General features: G+C 36.7%; 2 protein-coding genes across 2 annotated transcripts; one reads left to right on the forward strand and one right to left on the reverse strand.

The window, feature by feature from the left end:
* Positions 1-6: 6 nt before the first annotated feature.
* On the forward strand, positions 7-4,953 carry FKBP7 (FKBP prolyl isomerase 7; the record flags this gene model as incomplete). The annotated part of the gene is made up of 4 exons (XM_009646029.2): positions 7-161; positions 1,791-1,942; positions 4,135-4,268; positions 4,563-4,953. Coding segments are annotated over 4 exons (603 nt in total), but the record flags the coding sequence as incomplete, so codon positions are not given.
* Positions 4,954-6,030: 1,077 nt separating this feature from the next.
* On the reverse strand, positions 6,031-15,570 carry PJVK (pejvakin). Its single transcript, XM_009646030.2, has 6 exons — positions 15,360-15,570; positions 12,918-13,113; positions 11,244-11,385; positions 10,417-10,534; positions 8,318-8,422; positions 6,031-6,942 (listed from the first exon to the last, which is right to left on the reverse strand). The coding sequence occupies exons 1-6, from the start codon at positions 15,568-15,570 to the stop codon at positions 6,641-6,643; spliced, it is 1,074 nt and encodes a 357-aa protein (XP_009644325.1). The 3' UTR covers positions 6,031-6,640.
* Between the last annotated feature and the right edge of the window lie 511 nt (positions 15,571-16,081).

Genomic DNA, 16,081 nt, shown 5'->3' on the forward strand with positions numbered 1-16,081 from the left:
GCCCGGGCGCAGGCCGAAGGCGGCACGGCGGCGGCGGAGGAGGTCAAAATAGAGGTGCTGCACCTCCCCGAGGTATGCAGCCCGAAGAGCAAGAAGGGGGATCTGCTGAACGCGCACTACGACGGTTTCCTGGCCAGCGACGGATCCAAATTTTACTGCAGGTGGGCCCCCAGGGCAGCGGGTAGCGCGGAAGGGAAGGGCGGCCCTAGCCCGGCGGCGTACGTGGCACAGCCTGCTCGCCCCCAGGAGCAGCGGGTCCCGCTGCTCTCCCAGCCTGCGCGCAGCTTGGTGTCCACGCTAACCACGTCGGCATTAGTAATTTCCCCCTATCTCAGCCTTTATTTTTCCTCAGCCAACTGTTGGAAGGAGGTAGGATTTACCTAGGGTCAGGAGGAACCAGCACAGAGGTACGCTGGAAACCGAAGCAATGCCTGAGACTGGCGGCCGTCGCCGGCGAAGGGGACCAACCCAGAGGGTCGCTGAGAGCCTGTAGCCCGCACCTCATCTGGAGAACCCCTTTGGCGGGGTGAAAACAAACAAACCAACCAACCCACTGTGTTAATCATCTGCCATGTTCTCTGCTGTAATCTGTGCAGAAAAACTCGGGTTTGGAGGAGGAGCTCCTGGTAGGGGCTATTTTAGACAGAAACTTGAATACAGCATGCGTTTCTCCATAGTTGGCATTAAGCAGGGCAGCCGCATTACGCTAGCGGTTTGCAGTCTTGATGCCCGTTCCCTGTCACTGCTTCCCTCCTCGATTTGCGCTGCCTTCCTCTTTGCCCCAGTGTTAGCATTTAGGCTTTTGCTTTTTCACTTTGTTCCACCTGTCTATCTTCAGGATGTTTCAGCTTGGTTTAGCTTGCTTTGCACAGAAACTGTTGTGCAGAAGCTTTATTTTTACATTGCCTTGCTTTTAATGGTGGTGCATCCTACTAGTAAGGCAGGACCCACCTGTGCAGAACTATGGAGGGGAGTCTTTTCTTTCCTTCAGGTACCTGTCTCATTCATTACCCATATTTGGACAGACAAGACAGTAGCCTCGTTTCTTACAATATCTTAACTAGTCCCCCCCACTGGTATCATTTAAGAAAAAATTACTGTAGGATAATTCTACATTTAACAGTACCATTTTACTTGCATTTTTTTGCCTGTTGAAGTGGCTGGTTTTGGCACATACAGTGCTGCATTCTGACTTTTGAACTATGTGCTGCTCAGTCACCGTTCCGTGTCGCTCCCATACTGGGGATACCTCATACGACCAGAAGCTGGCTCAAGCACTGAATATGTAAACTGAACAGAGTGGTGGGTGAGCACACAGTAACTGTAGCCAAACCTTCCAGGTTCCCCCAACACACCCCTGCATGCCCCATCCCATCCTGTCCCACCCTACAGTGATGTGAACTGCTGAAGATGTTTTGGCTTCCTAGCAGTGACACCTTGTTTCTGGCATGCAGTGCTCCTCTTCTCGCAGGCTTCCTGCAGTGACGCCTTGTTTCTGGCATGCAATGTATATCATCAGGGAGACTGGATGTTTTTGTAGTAAGTTAGGGTTTTTTACTTGGTTTTTTGATTTCAAAAGGAGGTTGCCCCTTACGCATCTCAAGATTTTACCTTAATTATAAATGTAGCAGAAAAACAGTATTTAATACTTTGTGTTCTTGCACGCTAAGCATTCTTGCGTTCTAATAATGTAATGTACATTTTTACTGACTGCTAATTTAAAGTTATTTTTTATAAAAAAACATAAAATACTAAATTCACTGTTATCCACTCATACTTCTTTTTAATAGTCGGACACAAAATGAAGGTCATCCAAAATGGTTCGTTCTGGGTGTTGGACAAGTCATAAAAGGGTTAGATATCGCTATGGTGAATATGTGTCCTGGAGAAAAACGGAAAGTGATCATTCCTCCGTCATTAGCATATGGACAGCAAGGATACGGTAAAAAAGAAGTTTTAATACTAAACTTTGTCTTTCCTCTGTTTTACCCTTTCAAGCATACAGTATTGAAATGACCGTACGAATTGGTGCTCCATTATTTTTGGAGGCACTGAAGGTGATGACTGTAGCTGTGCAGCCTAACCCTGCTCATTCCTATGCCGTTTAAGTAGTCCTCATGGTAGACACACAGCTGGGCCTTGCAGTTTGCATTAGAATTCAGTACATGGCACCCGATCTGTTTTTTCAAGTATTGCCATAATACAAAAAATTGACAGCAAAAGGAGGATGTTCATGATTCATATCAGCATTTTTTGTCTTAATCTATTACATTCTATTCATGTTTAGTTTCTATTATTTGACTCTTACCTGCTTAGCCTTTTAATGACATTCTGCATCTTCTGAGCAAAATGGAATGGAATCCAGCGCATGCCACAGAATTAATCTAAGTACAAATAATTTGTTTAAAATACTGCTTACGTTCTAGATAGTTAATGGACGATGTCATCACATCACACAGTAATTGCAACAGTACAATGCATGAAATCTGATCTGAATTTATGATGCTTAAGTGTGAAGTCTACTTTAAAAAAAAAAAAAGTTCCAGTTAGACTTTTATGCAGTGTTTCAGCGTGTAGATAACTTAAATTCAGCTCTGACTAGGATGCAGTAGTTTCTGCAAAAAGGCAGCTCCTGCTCTATAATAATTGTTTGGTAGTGATACTATGCCAGAATTCCATCCACCAGTTTTGTCTTTCATAGAATTCCACTGTAGCCAGTGAAGTTTGCTAGGAATACATTTTTCCGCTTGAGCATAACACTGACACAAATAAAAGTATGTTCTTTAATACTAGCGTTAACTGTTTGTTCTAGGTAACACTTCAAGGAAGTATTACTTTCCTGCAGCATACCTGTCCTCTGTCTCAGCGTATTCCTGCATGCTGGGGAAGATGCCTGCCTAATCTTGAATTAGAAAAGATGCATGTGGCTTTCTAAATCTTTACATATCTTTCCTTTGTTGGTATGTATTTTTGTAGACTATTGGCACTGAATTCTAGTATTGTATCTTCCTTTCATAAGTAGTATATAAACCATGGTTTATACTCAGATATATTTAAAACTTCTACATTTTTAAAGCTTGTAAGATTAAAATCTTTTGAACTCTGAAACCTGTCATTTTTACTATGGATATTTTAGATGAGTAGGGCGAGTAATAGTTTTGTTTACGTTCTGTTCATAAACAAAGTGGATTCCTTATTTTTTTTTCTGTTTATGAAGGACAGCCACAAGCTCAAAATTCTGCCAAAATTCTGAGGGTACAATGTCATGCTCACTGGCTTTGGCTATGAATAGAAGCAACTTGCATGTTTACATTTTAATTTTACACTGCATGGTTTCTTGATGCTTTTTTGGCATTAGTTTGTTACTGTCTCTCTTTAGTTCCCTTCTTTTTGCCAGATGCGTGATACAACGACCTGTGTTTATAGGCACTGGTGTTTTTAGATCAGATACCAGAAAATGCTTTGACAAAGGAATAATGAAGTCTAACATGGTTTTTTTCTTCAAGGACCAGACAAAATATTCCAGTAGTTCTTTTGTGTGTGTGTGAATCAGATGACTTATTCTATTGCTTCCTTCTAATGAAATGTCTATTTTAAACACTATTTTACTTAAAGTCCTTTAACCATAGGTATAATTCATAGTAAGTTGATACAACCTGATACTGCCGCCTTCTTTCTTCAGACAGAAAATATATACGAGCATCGGTTTATTACTATAATCTTTTAAATCAGATTGCAGATACTCAGTAAAGGCATACGTCTTAGAATTAGTCTCTCAATAAGCCCCATCATATGACAGTATTTGAAAGAGTGAGAACTTTACAAATACTTGTTTTTCACGATCACACAAACTCTTCTCTTAATTCTTAAATGTACCTGAATTGATATGAGGAATATAGTCTTGTTTCAGGGAAGAACGTTGTTTGCAAATCTCTCTCAAAATCATTTATCTAACACAAGCTGAACAATCTTCCTGTCTAACTGTATAATATTTAAATTCAGAGTTTAATCTGTATATTAACACAGTCTTTTGTAATAAAAAAATAAGGTGCTTTATGTGTGAATTTATCATATGTGTGATCTCTGGCCATAGTGTCTGATTTCTTAAATGCTTTTTTTTTCTTCTGTTCATAGCACAGGGCAAGATTCCACCCAATGCAACACTGATCTTTGAGATTGAACTTTATGCAGTAAATAAGGGACCTCGCAGTGTTGAAGCATTTATTCAAATAGACAAGGACAGTGACAAGAAACTCTCTGAACTTGAGGTAATGTGATGTAACTAATTTGGAATAAATAGTTGCATCAGTGTTGTCTTTACATGAGCTGCCTCTGCTGCAGCTCATCGTGTAAAGTTTCTGTATGCTTACACAAACTACACTGTGCAATGTTGAAATTTGCTTTAGTACATTAGTATGTCTGAGACTTGCTGGAAAACAAACGTTAGCCGTGTCTGCACTGGAGTCATAATAACTTATGTGCATACCCAAACTGTCCTTGAAGAGAGCTGTTGAGTACTGGTGTAAAAGCCACAATGGTTGGACGTTTTTCTTTTCTTCTAGATAAGCCAGTATTTGAAAGAAGAATTTGCAAGAGATGGCAAACAACGTCATCCCTCAGTCCATGATGAAATCTTAGCTGACATATTTAAGAAGAATGACCATGATGGAGATGGTTTCATATCAGCAAAGGAGTACAATGTCTACCAGCATGATGAACTCTAAGTACTTAAAAAATCTGGCTGTTTTCTGGACACTGAATTTTAAATGGTAATACTTTGTCGCAGATTTTTTTGTATTTTTTTTTACAGTGGCATCTTTTTATATGTCTTAAGGTGACTGTAAGAATCTTATTTTTAACATTCAACTAATAAAATGTGTTAGATATTTCAAAAGAAAGAAATAAAATTGGAAACACCATGATCTATTATTATTGGTTCCTGCATCATGTCCTAATCTATAGCATTGCTCAGTAATCTTTTTCATTGTGTAAAATACTGATGAAAATAATTATGTCTCTCCTATCAGGCACACAAAAATGGTTCCAGTACCTGTTGACATAATTAGAACATAACTGATGAATACTTCTCAGTCCCCTGTAAAATAAAAGGGGAAAATAGAATTCCAGGAAGGTAATTCTGTGAAACCTCTGCAGGCTCCAAGGCTAGCTTCTTGAGGAACTGCTGTTTGCAGCAAATTTAACTATAAAAGGCCTTAAAATAAATGAACGCTGTCTATGGAATGTCAAGAATAAAAACACAAGTGTTTTTAAAGCAACTTAAAATAACCTCTTTGATGAATTACGAACACAAATAATTCAGTGTTCATGAAAAAGCAGTATTTTAAGTGGGTTTTTAAACTTTGACTTAGTAAAATTGTTAAGTTGGCCACTTTATTCAGCAACACCAAGTTAAAAATCTACACTATCATGATTTACTTGGATGAGGTGGAAGATGATTGATGGGAAGTAACCTATATAAACATAAGTAATTATTGGCGTCATTCTGGTTTCCCTCATGGGGAAAAGTACTGATAGACAGTACTTCAGGGTAGTTAACTGTTCTGCTTATGCAGATGTCATCATAATACTTGTGTAACATACTTCACTCTTCTCAGGTGAAAAGCAATGGCTGTATTCATTTCAACGTGTAATAATCAAATGTACACAGTGAAAGTGGCAGCACAAGTGAAAAAGCTTCCATGCCTGGGTTATCCTTAAAATCATTCTAAAAGTTAGAAAAACATTTTTTGTTTTCCCAGTTTAAAAATAGCCTGGAGAGAGCTTCAACAGTATGCTAACCAACAGCACTCCCAACCTCAGTATTGGACGCAATTCTGTAGTGCCCTCTGGTGTTTATATTCTCAACAACACAGACTTAATTTGCTGTGGTTAAAGACCTTCACCCCTGAAGTCTCGTTGGAAGGATGTAGTTCTGTCATTTTCATAAGCTTCCAAAACATTTTCTGCTAAAGAAAGTCGAGAGCAGCTGCGGCCTAAAATCCAAATGCGGAAGGTGGACTGGCTGCAATTTTTTCTGAACACAAAAGAAAGTCGAGAGCAGCTGTGGCCTAAAATCCAAATGCGGAAGGTGGACTGGCTGGTACTTCTTGGTAATCTAAACAAACTGTTGACATGTGGTAATGGCATCCTAATATGAAACGCCTATCCCTAGTTTTAGTTGTTCCCTTTTGTAAATGAAACATTAGACTGAGCTAAGCTTTAGCATGTTTTTTAATCTGATACTTCAATCAAACATTCATGAGAACACTAAATTATTAACAAATATTCTCATTTTACCATCATACACCAGTGTAGATAAAGGCAACGTTTTGGGGTTTAACAACAGGCTTGTGTAAACAACTTTAAGTTCTAGCATATATTCTGACATTATGAAAATACAGTTTAAAATGATGATAATGAAAGGAGAAGATTCTAGAAAGAAGACAATGTTGGGGAATGCATGAGGGCATTTTCAAGTAAAAGGTCACTGAAGCAAATAATTTGAAGATCATAGTGTAATCAAATATTTTGCACTTTCACTATTTTGCATTTCAACAATTTGAGTCATATTCACTAATTCTGCAAAGTTTGTGGCACAGTTATGCCCATGTCTGTAACATCAGGCACTTACTTAGCTCAGTTATTTTACTCTTTTATGCCAGAGGTCAAAACAGGGCACAGCATGCAGTCGTACGTACTTTTGTCCATTAAAAGAACACTCTAGGCATCCGTAGACTGTCTCCCTTTTAGAACTTCCCATTCCACAAAGGATGCAGGGACCTTTGGGGATGTTGTTGTTAAGCAAATTAATTCGGATGTGAGACCCTTCTCTGAGATAGCTGGTAGAGACATCAGTCATGCTCGCAGCTTTTTCATAATAATCTGTAAAAAGGTCCTCCAGGTAAGCATCGGAGTTAGCAATGGTATCCACTACTCTTTTATCTGAAAAAACACACAAAAAAAAGAAGCAATGATTTGTCATTACATTATGAACTGTTTACAAAACAACCTGTCAATCTAATTAGGAAATAACTGATTCATGAAACCATTCTAAACATGCTATGTTGTAGGTCACTTCCTATCAAAAGCCCTGTGTGATGAAAATTTTTCTTTAATTTCACAAAAGACACTGACAAAAGCCAGAAATTGTTTGTATATGACATATATAATTACAATATTTTTAGAAACGCACCTAAAAGACAGGCATGAGGCAAGCTTTTGAAAAAATTGTTGCCAGATCAAATCACGACTGTGAACTTTCTTGTTTAACCATTTGTATTTTTGCATTTCTAGTTTTATTTTCTAAAGACTGTAAATTCACTTTTTTACCTAGCATTTACCAAAAAAAAACCCCAGCAATACTTAAAAGGTTTAGAAAATTTGGAGGACTCCATGTTGACTTCCTAGCAGATTTCTGAGCATCCAAACACCCCAGGAAGAAATCACTTTTGGAACTACCCACCTTTTTCCTCTCTCTGCGGGGACTGATTAGTTTAGATGGGATGACAAACTTTTAGGCAGCTACAGCTACTGAGAGGTATCGTACCCACTGAAGATTTATTCCCTTAGTGTGGACTGAAGCAGCACTGAAGGCTTGGTCCATAAAAGCCATTTAATCAAGAACAGGATACAAGGAAGCAAGGACACCTATACAGAGCAGCCTTTAAAAGGATGTGTTTACTGCTCAATGTTTATCTTCATGCTCAGATCTGCAGATTTCCACAATACTTAGACTGAGGAGTGTTGAAAGTATAGGATCTTGTTCTGAAGAAAATACAGCTACATACAGTGATACTCAGTTTTGTTGGATGTTGTGTTCTTATCAGAATAAGAAAAGAGAACTACAATGGTACTTTGCCCATGTCCCTGCCATGTGAACATATAGCCTAAAGAGTGCATTCAAATATTTAGTATTGTTTGATATTTAAAGAGTTTGCCCCGAAATATTACTTATAGATTATAACTTGTATTGCACAACGCTAGCTGTAAATAGCAAGCATATGAAATAGGCATAATGTTAACTGAAGTTAGTGTAATTACTCCATGCCAGTTTATAATCAGCCATAAATTTTTATTTTAAGATCTTTCGAGTTTTAATGAACAGCAATGCCATAAATTTGTTATTTGTGAAAGAGTCAGATTCTCAAATATAAATTTTAATAACTTTACAATCATTTCAATATACAAGAAATTGAGAGGTACATTTTCCATTGAAATTTTCTTCTTTAAACCTTCACCTTGCACACAAATTAAAGAAACAAAAATACACTCTAAAAAATACACTAAGATGTCTGGATATAAATATCGAAAGTCATACTTCGATGAAACAGATTACTCTTTAACCTCCTTAATTTGGTCAGTGAAGATGATCCAGATTTCTCTTTTTCAAAGCCTCCCTTTGAAATTGGAGTCACACAGAGTTCTGTAAAAATTAAAAATAAGCTTTTAGAAGAACAAAATACAAAAGCAATAATTGCACAACAGAGTTTAATATGCTTTCTAATCTATAAAGCTAACAGTGATTAAATTCATCTTTGCTAATGTTTTTAATGGCTGGTACCACTTTTTAATACAAGTCTGCACACAGTAATCGCCCATAGAACCAAGTGACACAGATTCAGTGAGAATGTGGTAATGTTGGTGCCTTTCAACAGGCATCATCAGAGTTTGTTTTGGTTTATACACAATTTATGGCTATGTTAAGGGACTAAGACAGTCAATATCATATAAATGGAAGCCCTGCTTCTGAAGGAGAAACATTTCTATGATCTCATTTGAAACTAAAAATGAAAAATAATAAGAAAGTCTGTGAGTTCTGTAGTCATCTCTTCCAACACCGAATCAATTACTAAAACTTGAGGTTTTTTAAAGTAAAAGTATCACCTAAGCTTCTCCCCATAGCTTGGAAGAAAACCTTTAAAGTGGAATATAACGATAATCAATTACAAGGAACTGAAAAAACATGTTTTAAACTTTCTTGATTGAGAATTCTCCTTAATCATGGAAATACAAATACCAGCTTCATTGATTATTTCACTGATAATTACTTTAGGAAAAGCACTGTGCATGTGCCTACCATTGCACAATGGTAAATTAAAACTAAAACACTTCCAAAACTGAAATTAATGTTGAGCATTATGGAAGTGAATATAAAGACCTACCATCTTGTATTATGTCTTTTAATCCAGTAATTATGCCTGGTTTGGAGAATATTTAAAGTTTTTACAGAAGGGTAAAGGTACCCCACAGTTGAGTAAAAAGGTACCTTCCAATGCAGAGTACCTGTCATGGAAGTTTTATCCTGTGTCTGCCAAAGGTTACGGAGCTGTTTGCAACTTTTAAAACACGGTGCTGTACTGATCTGCAGAGACAGAGATTACTTCCCTAACCAGGTCTTTTCTCTTGCTATTTACAGAAAGCCAAAATGTTACGGAGACTCAAGCAATTCCTGAAACAGTTGAGTGACACTCACAGAGGTTCCTGTATTTAAGTACATGTGAATCCAGTGGTTACATTTTTATCTAATGTTAGTCGGTGGGGAGTTTTGCATTATATATTATCAACACTGGAACTGGTTGCCCCGAGAGGTAGTGGAGGCCCCATCCCTGGAAACATTCAAGGCCAGGTTGGACGGGGCTCTGAGCAACCTGATCTAGTTAGCAGTGTCCCTGCTCACTACAGGGGGGTTGGACTACATGACCTCTAGGGGTCCCTTCCAACCCAAAACGTTCTATGATTCTATGATTCTAAGTACTAGATCAAATCCTGAATTGACTTTCTGGTTTCTTACAAACAATGCTGATAACATTGATAATGTTATAGGCTCCACTTTAATTAGTGCAAATAATGTAAATACATAAGCGCTATCCTTTCCCCAAAGGAGAAACACTTACAGGAGCTATGCACATTTTTTTTATTAGTTTCCAGTAATTGTGATTATTTCTTCCTAAATATCTTCAGATATCCATATGTGGTAATGATGTATCAGACTGAAATTAAAGCCCCAACAGAAAAAAAGTTAGCTTAGTTTAGAAGTTCTGCACACTTTCTTCTTTACTTGTGTCTTTTTCCTTGCCTATTCTATGCAAAACTGATCAAATGGTCTCATAAGCCTGTTCCTTGCAGGCTAGAAATATGAGGAAGTGATTTTTTTTCCACACAACTGTGGAATTAAAAAAAAAAAACAAACACAAAATCATACTTAACTTTTAAAAAATGTTTCCATGACAGGCTATTTTCTAGCACCTGCCTTGTTTCTCTTTTCAAGAATTGTATCCCTTAGAAAGTCAGACGACTTATGTGCATAAAATTAAAGCATACCGTTGTATGGGATTGTTGTTGTATGGAGCAAGAAAACTGTTTTAAAAACTCAGATTATAAATAATAGCAGTAATGACAGTAATCCTCATCACTTACCGAAATTACCATCCAAATGAATATAAAGTTCAAATACACTAAAAGCAATAGTTGTATGCGCAGGAAAAACAATGGCTTTGTCCCGCCCTTTACAATTCTGATCTTCAATAATGTGAAACTATAATTTAGAAAAACATCAATAGAAACAAAGTTACAAACTGAAAAGAAAAAACAAATAATATCTTAACTGTATATATTGAGAATTACAATACCAGGAGGAAGCTTTGAAATTGAAGATCAAATTTCACAACTAAAGAATTTGATATTAACAACTTTGCACTTTAATAGAGTTTGATACAGAGATAGTAACTTGCATCACTCACTGAAAATTATGTGAATGATTAATAAATACTAGTAATGTGCAAACAGAAGATTTGTAGGTTCAATTATTCAAACACACTGAAGAGAGAGAGGGAGAGGGAGGAAGAACATAAGACAGGGAGTAAGATGCTGACCCTTGAAATAATAACAACCTGAAGTTCCATTGGGTTACAGAAGATTAATATAATAATGAAAGGTAGGTTATGCGTTTATTGGAGATTTAAACTGAGAAATAAATGCCACATTTTTGCAGAGGCTTCACCTAAAGCCCTGGCTCACTGACTAGCCATCCTTCCATGCATCTCCCACCCCCAACTCACATAAGCAATACTAACAAAAGACCAACTCTGAATTCAGTTTACATCAGTGCAATAATATTGATTTACTTCAGATTTTTTCTGAGCTTACATCAGTAAAAATGCAGTTAAATCCAACCATAACATTTATAAAAATGAGGTTTTTATGTTTTTTCATTTAAGTTACAGAACTTTGTCGAACATATTTACCCTCATTGTCTCTCCACGCATTCCCGTATGGACCGTTAATGAGCACTGCCTTGTAGTTCTAATACTTTCCATGACCACACACAAAATTTCCATCCTACTTTTTCTTGATTGATGGACTAGACAATGATCAAAGTTTATTTTTCTAAAATCAAGAGGGAGGCAGGAAGGAAATTCAGAGATTATTAGCAATTTACAAAGCAGCTAACAGAATTAGCAAATTTAAATCAGTAAATAAATCACTGTAACTTCTGTCTCATAGCAGTAAAACAGCTGACTGAGGAGGTATCTGGAAACTTAATACTGCTTTTCAGCGTTTGGGAACAGAAGCACTAAAAAAATTCAAGGAAAGCCAGTAACGTATGAACAATAGAGAGGATATGTGGGACATCCTGGAAAATTCCAAGTCTGTCCATCTGACACTGTTCTTAGTGACAGTAAGGAACAGTCAACACACCCTAATTAATAACAATTTTTTTAAAGTGATATTATTAATGTCAGTCAGTAAGGATTTATGGAAAATAGATAGTAAAAGCAATAGCTGTACTGCTCTACCTTTGAGTGTCTATAAAGCTTATGATAATGCAATGTTTTGGTTAGAAGCCTAAATGATGCCTATACAAGCTGGCATACACTCAATGGATTAAAAACTGGTTAACTGATGTGTGTCAACTATAACTGCAAAAACTACATAACTTATAAGCATGGAACAATCATGAAACTAGTGTTTGTAGGAGAACTTCTACAGGCATTGGCTCTTAGTTCTATAACACTGAATATTTTTATCAGGAGACTGGGTCCTCTTCCCGCACCCCCAATTATTAATGATAATGTTTGGAGGTTACAAATAAACCAGGAAAAGGTAGGTACAGAACAAGAGAGGTTATGGGTACAAAATGGCATGCACTGCTTGGTATATAACTACAAAGAAGCAACATATGTTTGAAAATACCAAATGTCACATCATGCACAGTAAATAATTTACTGGGATGCAACACTGCGATTCACTGGGATGACATTGTGGCCAAGGGATAATCTTTGAAATATAAACTAGAGAATTATGCCTAGAATTAGTCACATCATATTGCTATGTGTTTGATATTTGTGCTAGCACTATGGAATGCCAAAATAGGTTTCAGTGTCCACAGCTCAACAAGGATGTTGGAAAAATGGAGACTGCACTTAGAGAAGAGCCACAAAAGGTTATGAAAAATTTAGGTAGATAAACCTACTTTGCTTTTCAAAGAAAAGGCTGTGTAATAACCTCATAAAACCTTGAAGTATCTACATTGGCAATAATACATATGGTGCTCTAGTTCAGAAAGAAATCCTTTCTGAAACCTGAAGTTGGGTAATGTCATTTGAAGTAAATTTCACATATTCGGTAGTATGGAGTAACATAGATAGGACCTTGGAGGGACTCCTCTTCTCTGGATTTATTTTTTTTCTTGAAAGATGCACTGTAATTCAAACAAGAATTAATTCAGAAAAATTCTATAGTCTGTGTTATACAAAAGGTCATGTGTCTAATCCCAGTGATCCAACCTGAGACTCTTGGAAAATATCAAATGGTGACTGCTATTGATTGGCTAAAAATAATCAAAAACCATTTCAGAGGTTCAACCTAACTGTACGAAATATAATTATGGAACCAGAAAATAAAATATATAATATAACCTTGTAGTAAGCTCTTTAAGTAATGTTGGTACTTCAACCTCATGTTTGGTCACTATGCCAAATGAAGCTTTGAAGGCAACAGAATCTGATCCAGCAACATCAAAACCAACATCATTCATTATCTGATTTCCTCTTCTACCATTAAGCGAAACATCTGATTTGTCTTCATAGTTGAGCAGCTGGTAAGACGAGACACCTGAGTAAAAGACAACCGTTGTGTGATGAAAAGTCTTAATGCAGTATTTTTACATCGCAAGAAGAGAATAAATGGTACTGTCCCTACTGTGCTTAACCATTTCAATGTGAAATTCAGAGCTACATCGAGCACTTATTTATCAGTGATACTACTGTGAACTAATGGAAAGAGAGTGCATAGGGCCTAAGGGATGTCTGTACCTCTCTGGCAGAGTCATGCCCATGCTCCTGCATGTGACATGTCCTGGGCATGATCTGGCAATTAGGGCTATTTCTACATTTCTGTGCTTATCATTATTCTCCTGAAGTACTTTTACCTGTAAGTATGCTGTTGGTGCTTGTATAAACTAGACCTGGAGTATGTTCTGGGTTTAATGACAGAGGCTGTGCAACACATTACTTCATGGAGGCCACACAGAATATTAAAACTAGGAAGAAAATGAAAGCCACTGTGTTTAAAATAGTACTAGTGATTTCTGAATTTTGTCTAAATGCAGTTCAAATGAACCTAACTTTTCTTTATTTTTGCAATACGTGACTGAGATGTGGGCATGCCAGTAACATTAACTTTGCCTTTTACCTGACATGTCACAATTAGAAAGACCTAGCACACTTCCCATGTATGCCTGATGACTCCAGAGACTACGTCAGTTTATTTTGAAGGAAAACAACAGACTAATTCTGACTTACTTGAAAGTTTGCATTGATTTATTGTACAAAGGGTAGGTACCAAAGCACTTCTATAATGCTTTCTTTATAACCATAAATACATTTCGGTTACGCTAACAGAAAAATATTAGAACGCATTGGTTGCCAAATTAAAATGAATAGAGCAGGTAGAATACAGGGATTAGGCACCCAAATACATTTGAGAGTCTGGGGTTTACCCCTTTTTTTTTTAATCCTTTGAAGCTTTTAGGATTAAGTGACATTATGAAGTCACCTAGTATGAATCCTGTTTGTCTTTATTTTTAACCAAAAAAAAAAAGAGAAAGATTCATATATTTTTCATAATTCTAAAAAGATTGCAAATGCTATAATTCTAAAAAGATTGCCAATGCTTGCATTTGTCACATAAAAAAGGAAATTCAATTACACAGTTCTTTGCTTACATTAAAGGACAATACATTCTGCACATGACATCTAACCTTTACAGAAAAGACTAGTAAGGTTCTGTGAGACATTTTAATGAGATTTTGCAACCTTTTTCTCAGACTTTTTAATGAGATTTTTCAACTTTTTTTTCATTCAGGTCAAGGCAGCTGACTTGTCCTGACTATAAGACTAGTAGGATTAGTGGGATTCCTTTTTTTTTTTTTCCATCATGCTTGCCTCCTGGAATCACCCCTTTGTGGGGTCAACTGGTATTTCTGTCATCTTGTGCTCATACTGGTTTGTCTTAGTAGAGTTTTTAATTAATGCAATTGTTGTGCAATTAATGTGATTGATACTTCTGTCAAAATGGACCTTTTTTCAAAAGAAAATAAAGCAATTAAATTGTTTTGAGAAAATAGCATGTAGAAAAGAATTACACACACTTTTCAAAGGAAGGTATGGGAAAATACAGGCAGTATAGTTCAATTTTGCACCTCCTAATTCTCACAGAATCTCAAAAATTTCTGATATTGCATAGCAAAGGCATTTTAAACGCAGTTAAGCTCTTTAAATACACAAAAAAGATTACAAATGTGGAAAAAAAATCTTATGGAAATCCAATTACTTCAGTCAGCTAGCTGTTATCAAATGCTTCTGCCTGTGCAGAGCCCAGTTCAACACCAGGGGTTACTAGCATGGAAGTGCTGCAGAACTGAGGCCATTCGCACATACTTAAAAGCAAGTATGCAGAGAAAGGAGAAGAGTAAAAACAAATTTGAAGTAGCAATTAATCAACACACATTGATACATCTATCAGGAATCTGTTGCAATTTGTGAAAAAACAAAAGGCTCATTATAACATGAAACTAATTCTAGTTTCATATTAGTTCAGAAAATATCAAGGCTTTTTAATATAATTGACTATTTTTTTACTTTTTCCAGAAAGTTGGTGGTTTTTTTTTTTCTTTTTTGCTTTCTACCAGTTTGGTGTATCTTTTTCTTAAATATTTATTACATGACTAAGCAAGACAAATTCTATTACCCATGTACTAAAGAACCACCATCCTACCTGCACAGTTTAAACTGTGTCTACTGTTCCATATTTACTAGGAAACATGCATTTTCCACTTTGAAGAAAGATAGAAATCTTACCTGCAGAAATTTCTTTCTCCCCTTGAAGAATATCTTTTAAAGTAAAAGGTGTTGAGGCAAATTTAGACTTTTTGGAAAGCAAACATTTTCTTTTCTTAATCACAAGGCTCAGAGGTTGGTATTTATCAGCTTCACTGAGACTGGGCACTGGAACTAATCTTCCTCCATCACCAACCTGTTTAACAAAGTTTTTGGTTGCAGCAGCAAACATATTATGACATTAGTAATGATAATAATAAAAAGCTCTGTATCGAGTGCGACTTCCAGACATCAGGCTCATTTTCAATTCTTTTTAAAATGTTCATTCAAAGAAATTAACATGTTCTAAAAAAAATTAAAAAGCTGTCAAACTGGTTTTTTAGATTGAATTATATTTTGCTTGGAAAGAATCAACAGCATCTTAGCTACCAAGCTTCTACGGTGTACTGCTCGAGACTTCTCTCAAAGACCTTCAGTTAAGCTCTCTAATTCTGTATGATGAATAATGGATTACCCATGTAAACTGATAGGGAAACGGTTGTCCTTTCTTCGGCAGCTTAATGCCACTGTTTGAAAACCAAATTTACAGTCTTAGAAACAGCAGACAGTAACTTCTGCGACCTGTAGCTTCCTGCTAGGAGTTGTTGATGCATTATTGTTTATGGGGTCCCTGCTACAGCTGAATTCTAGTCTTCTACCCACAAAGCAGCCCAGGTGCACTCCAGGAGACCACCTGAATTACA

The sequence above is a fragment of the Egretta garzetta genome, unplaced genomic scaffold, assembly GCF_000687185.1.
Source record: "Egretta garzetta isolate BGI_Z169 unplaced genomic scaffold, ASM68718v1 scaffold539, whole genome shotgun sequence".
NCBI classification, from domain to species: Eukaryota; Metazoa; Chordata; class Aves; order Pelecaniformes; family Ardeidae; genus Egretta; species Egretta garzetta.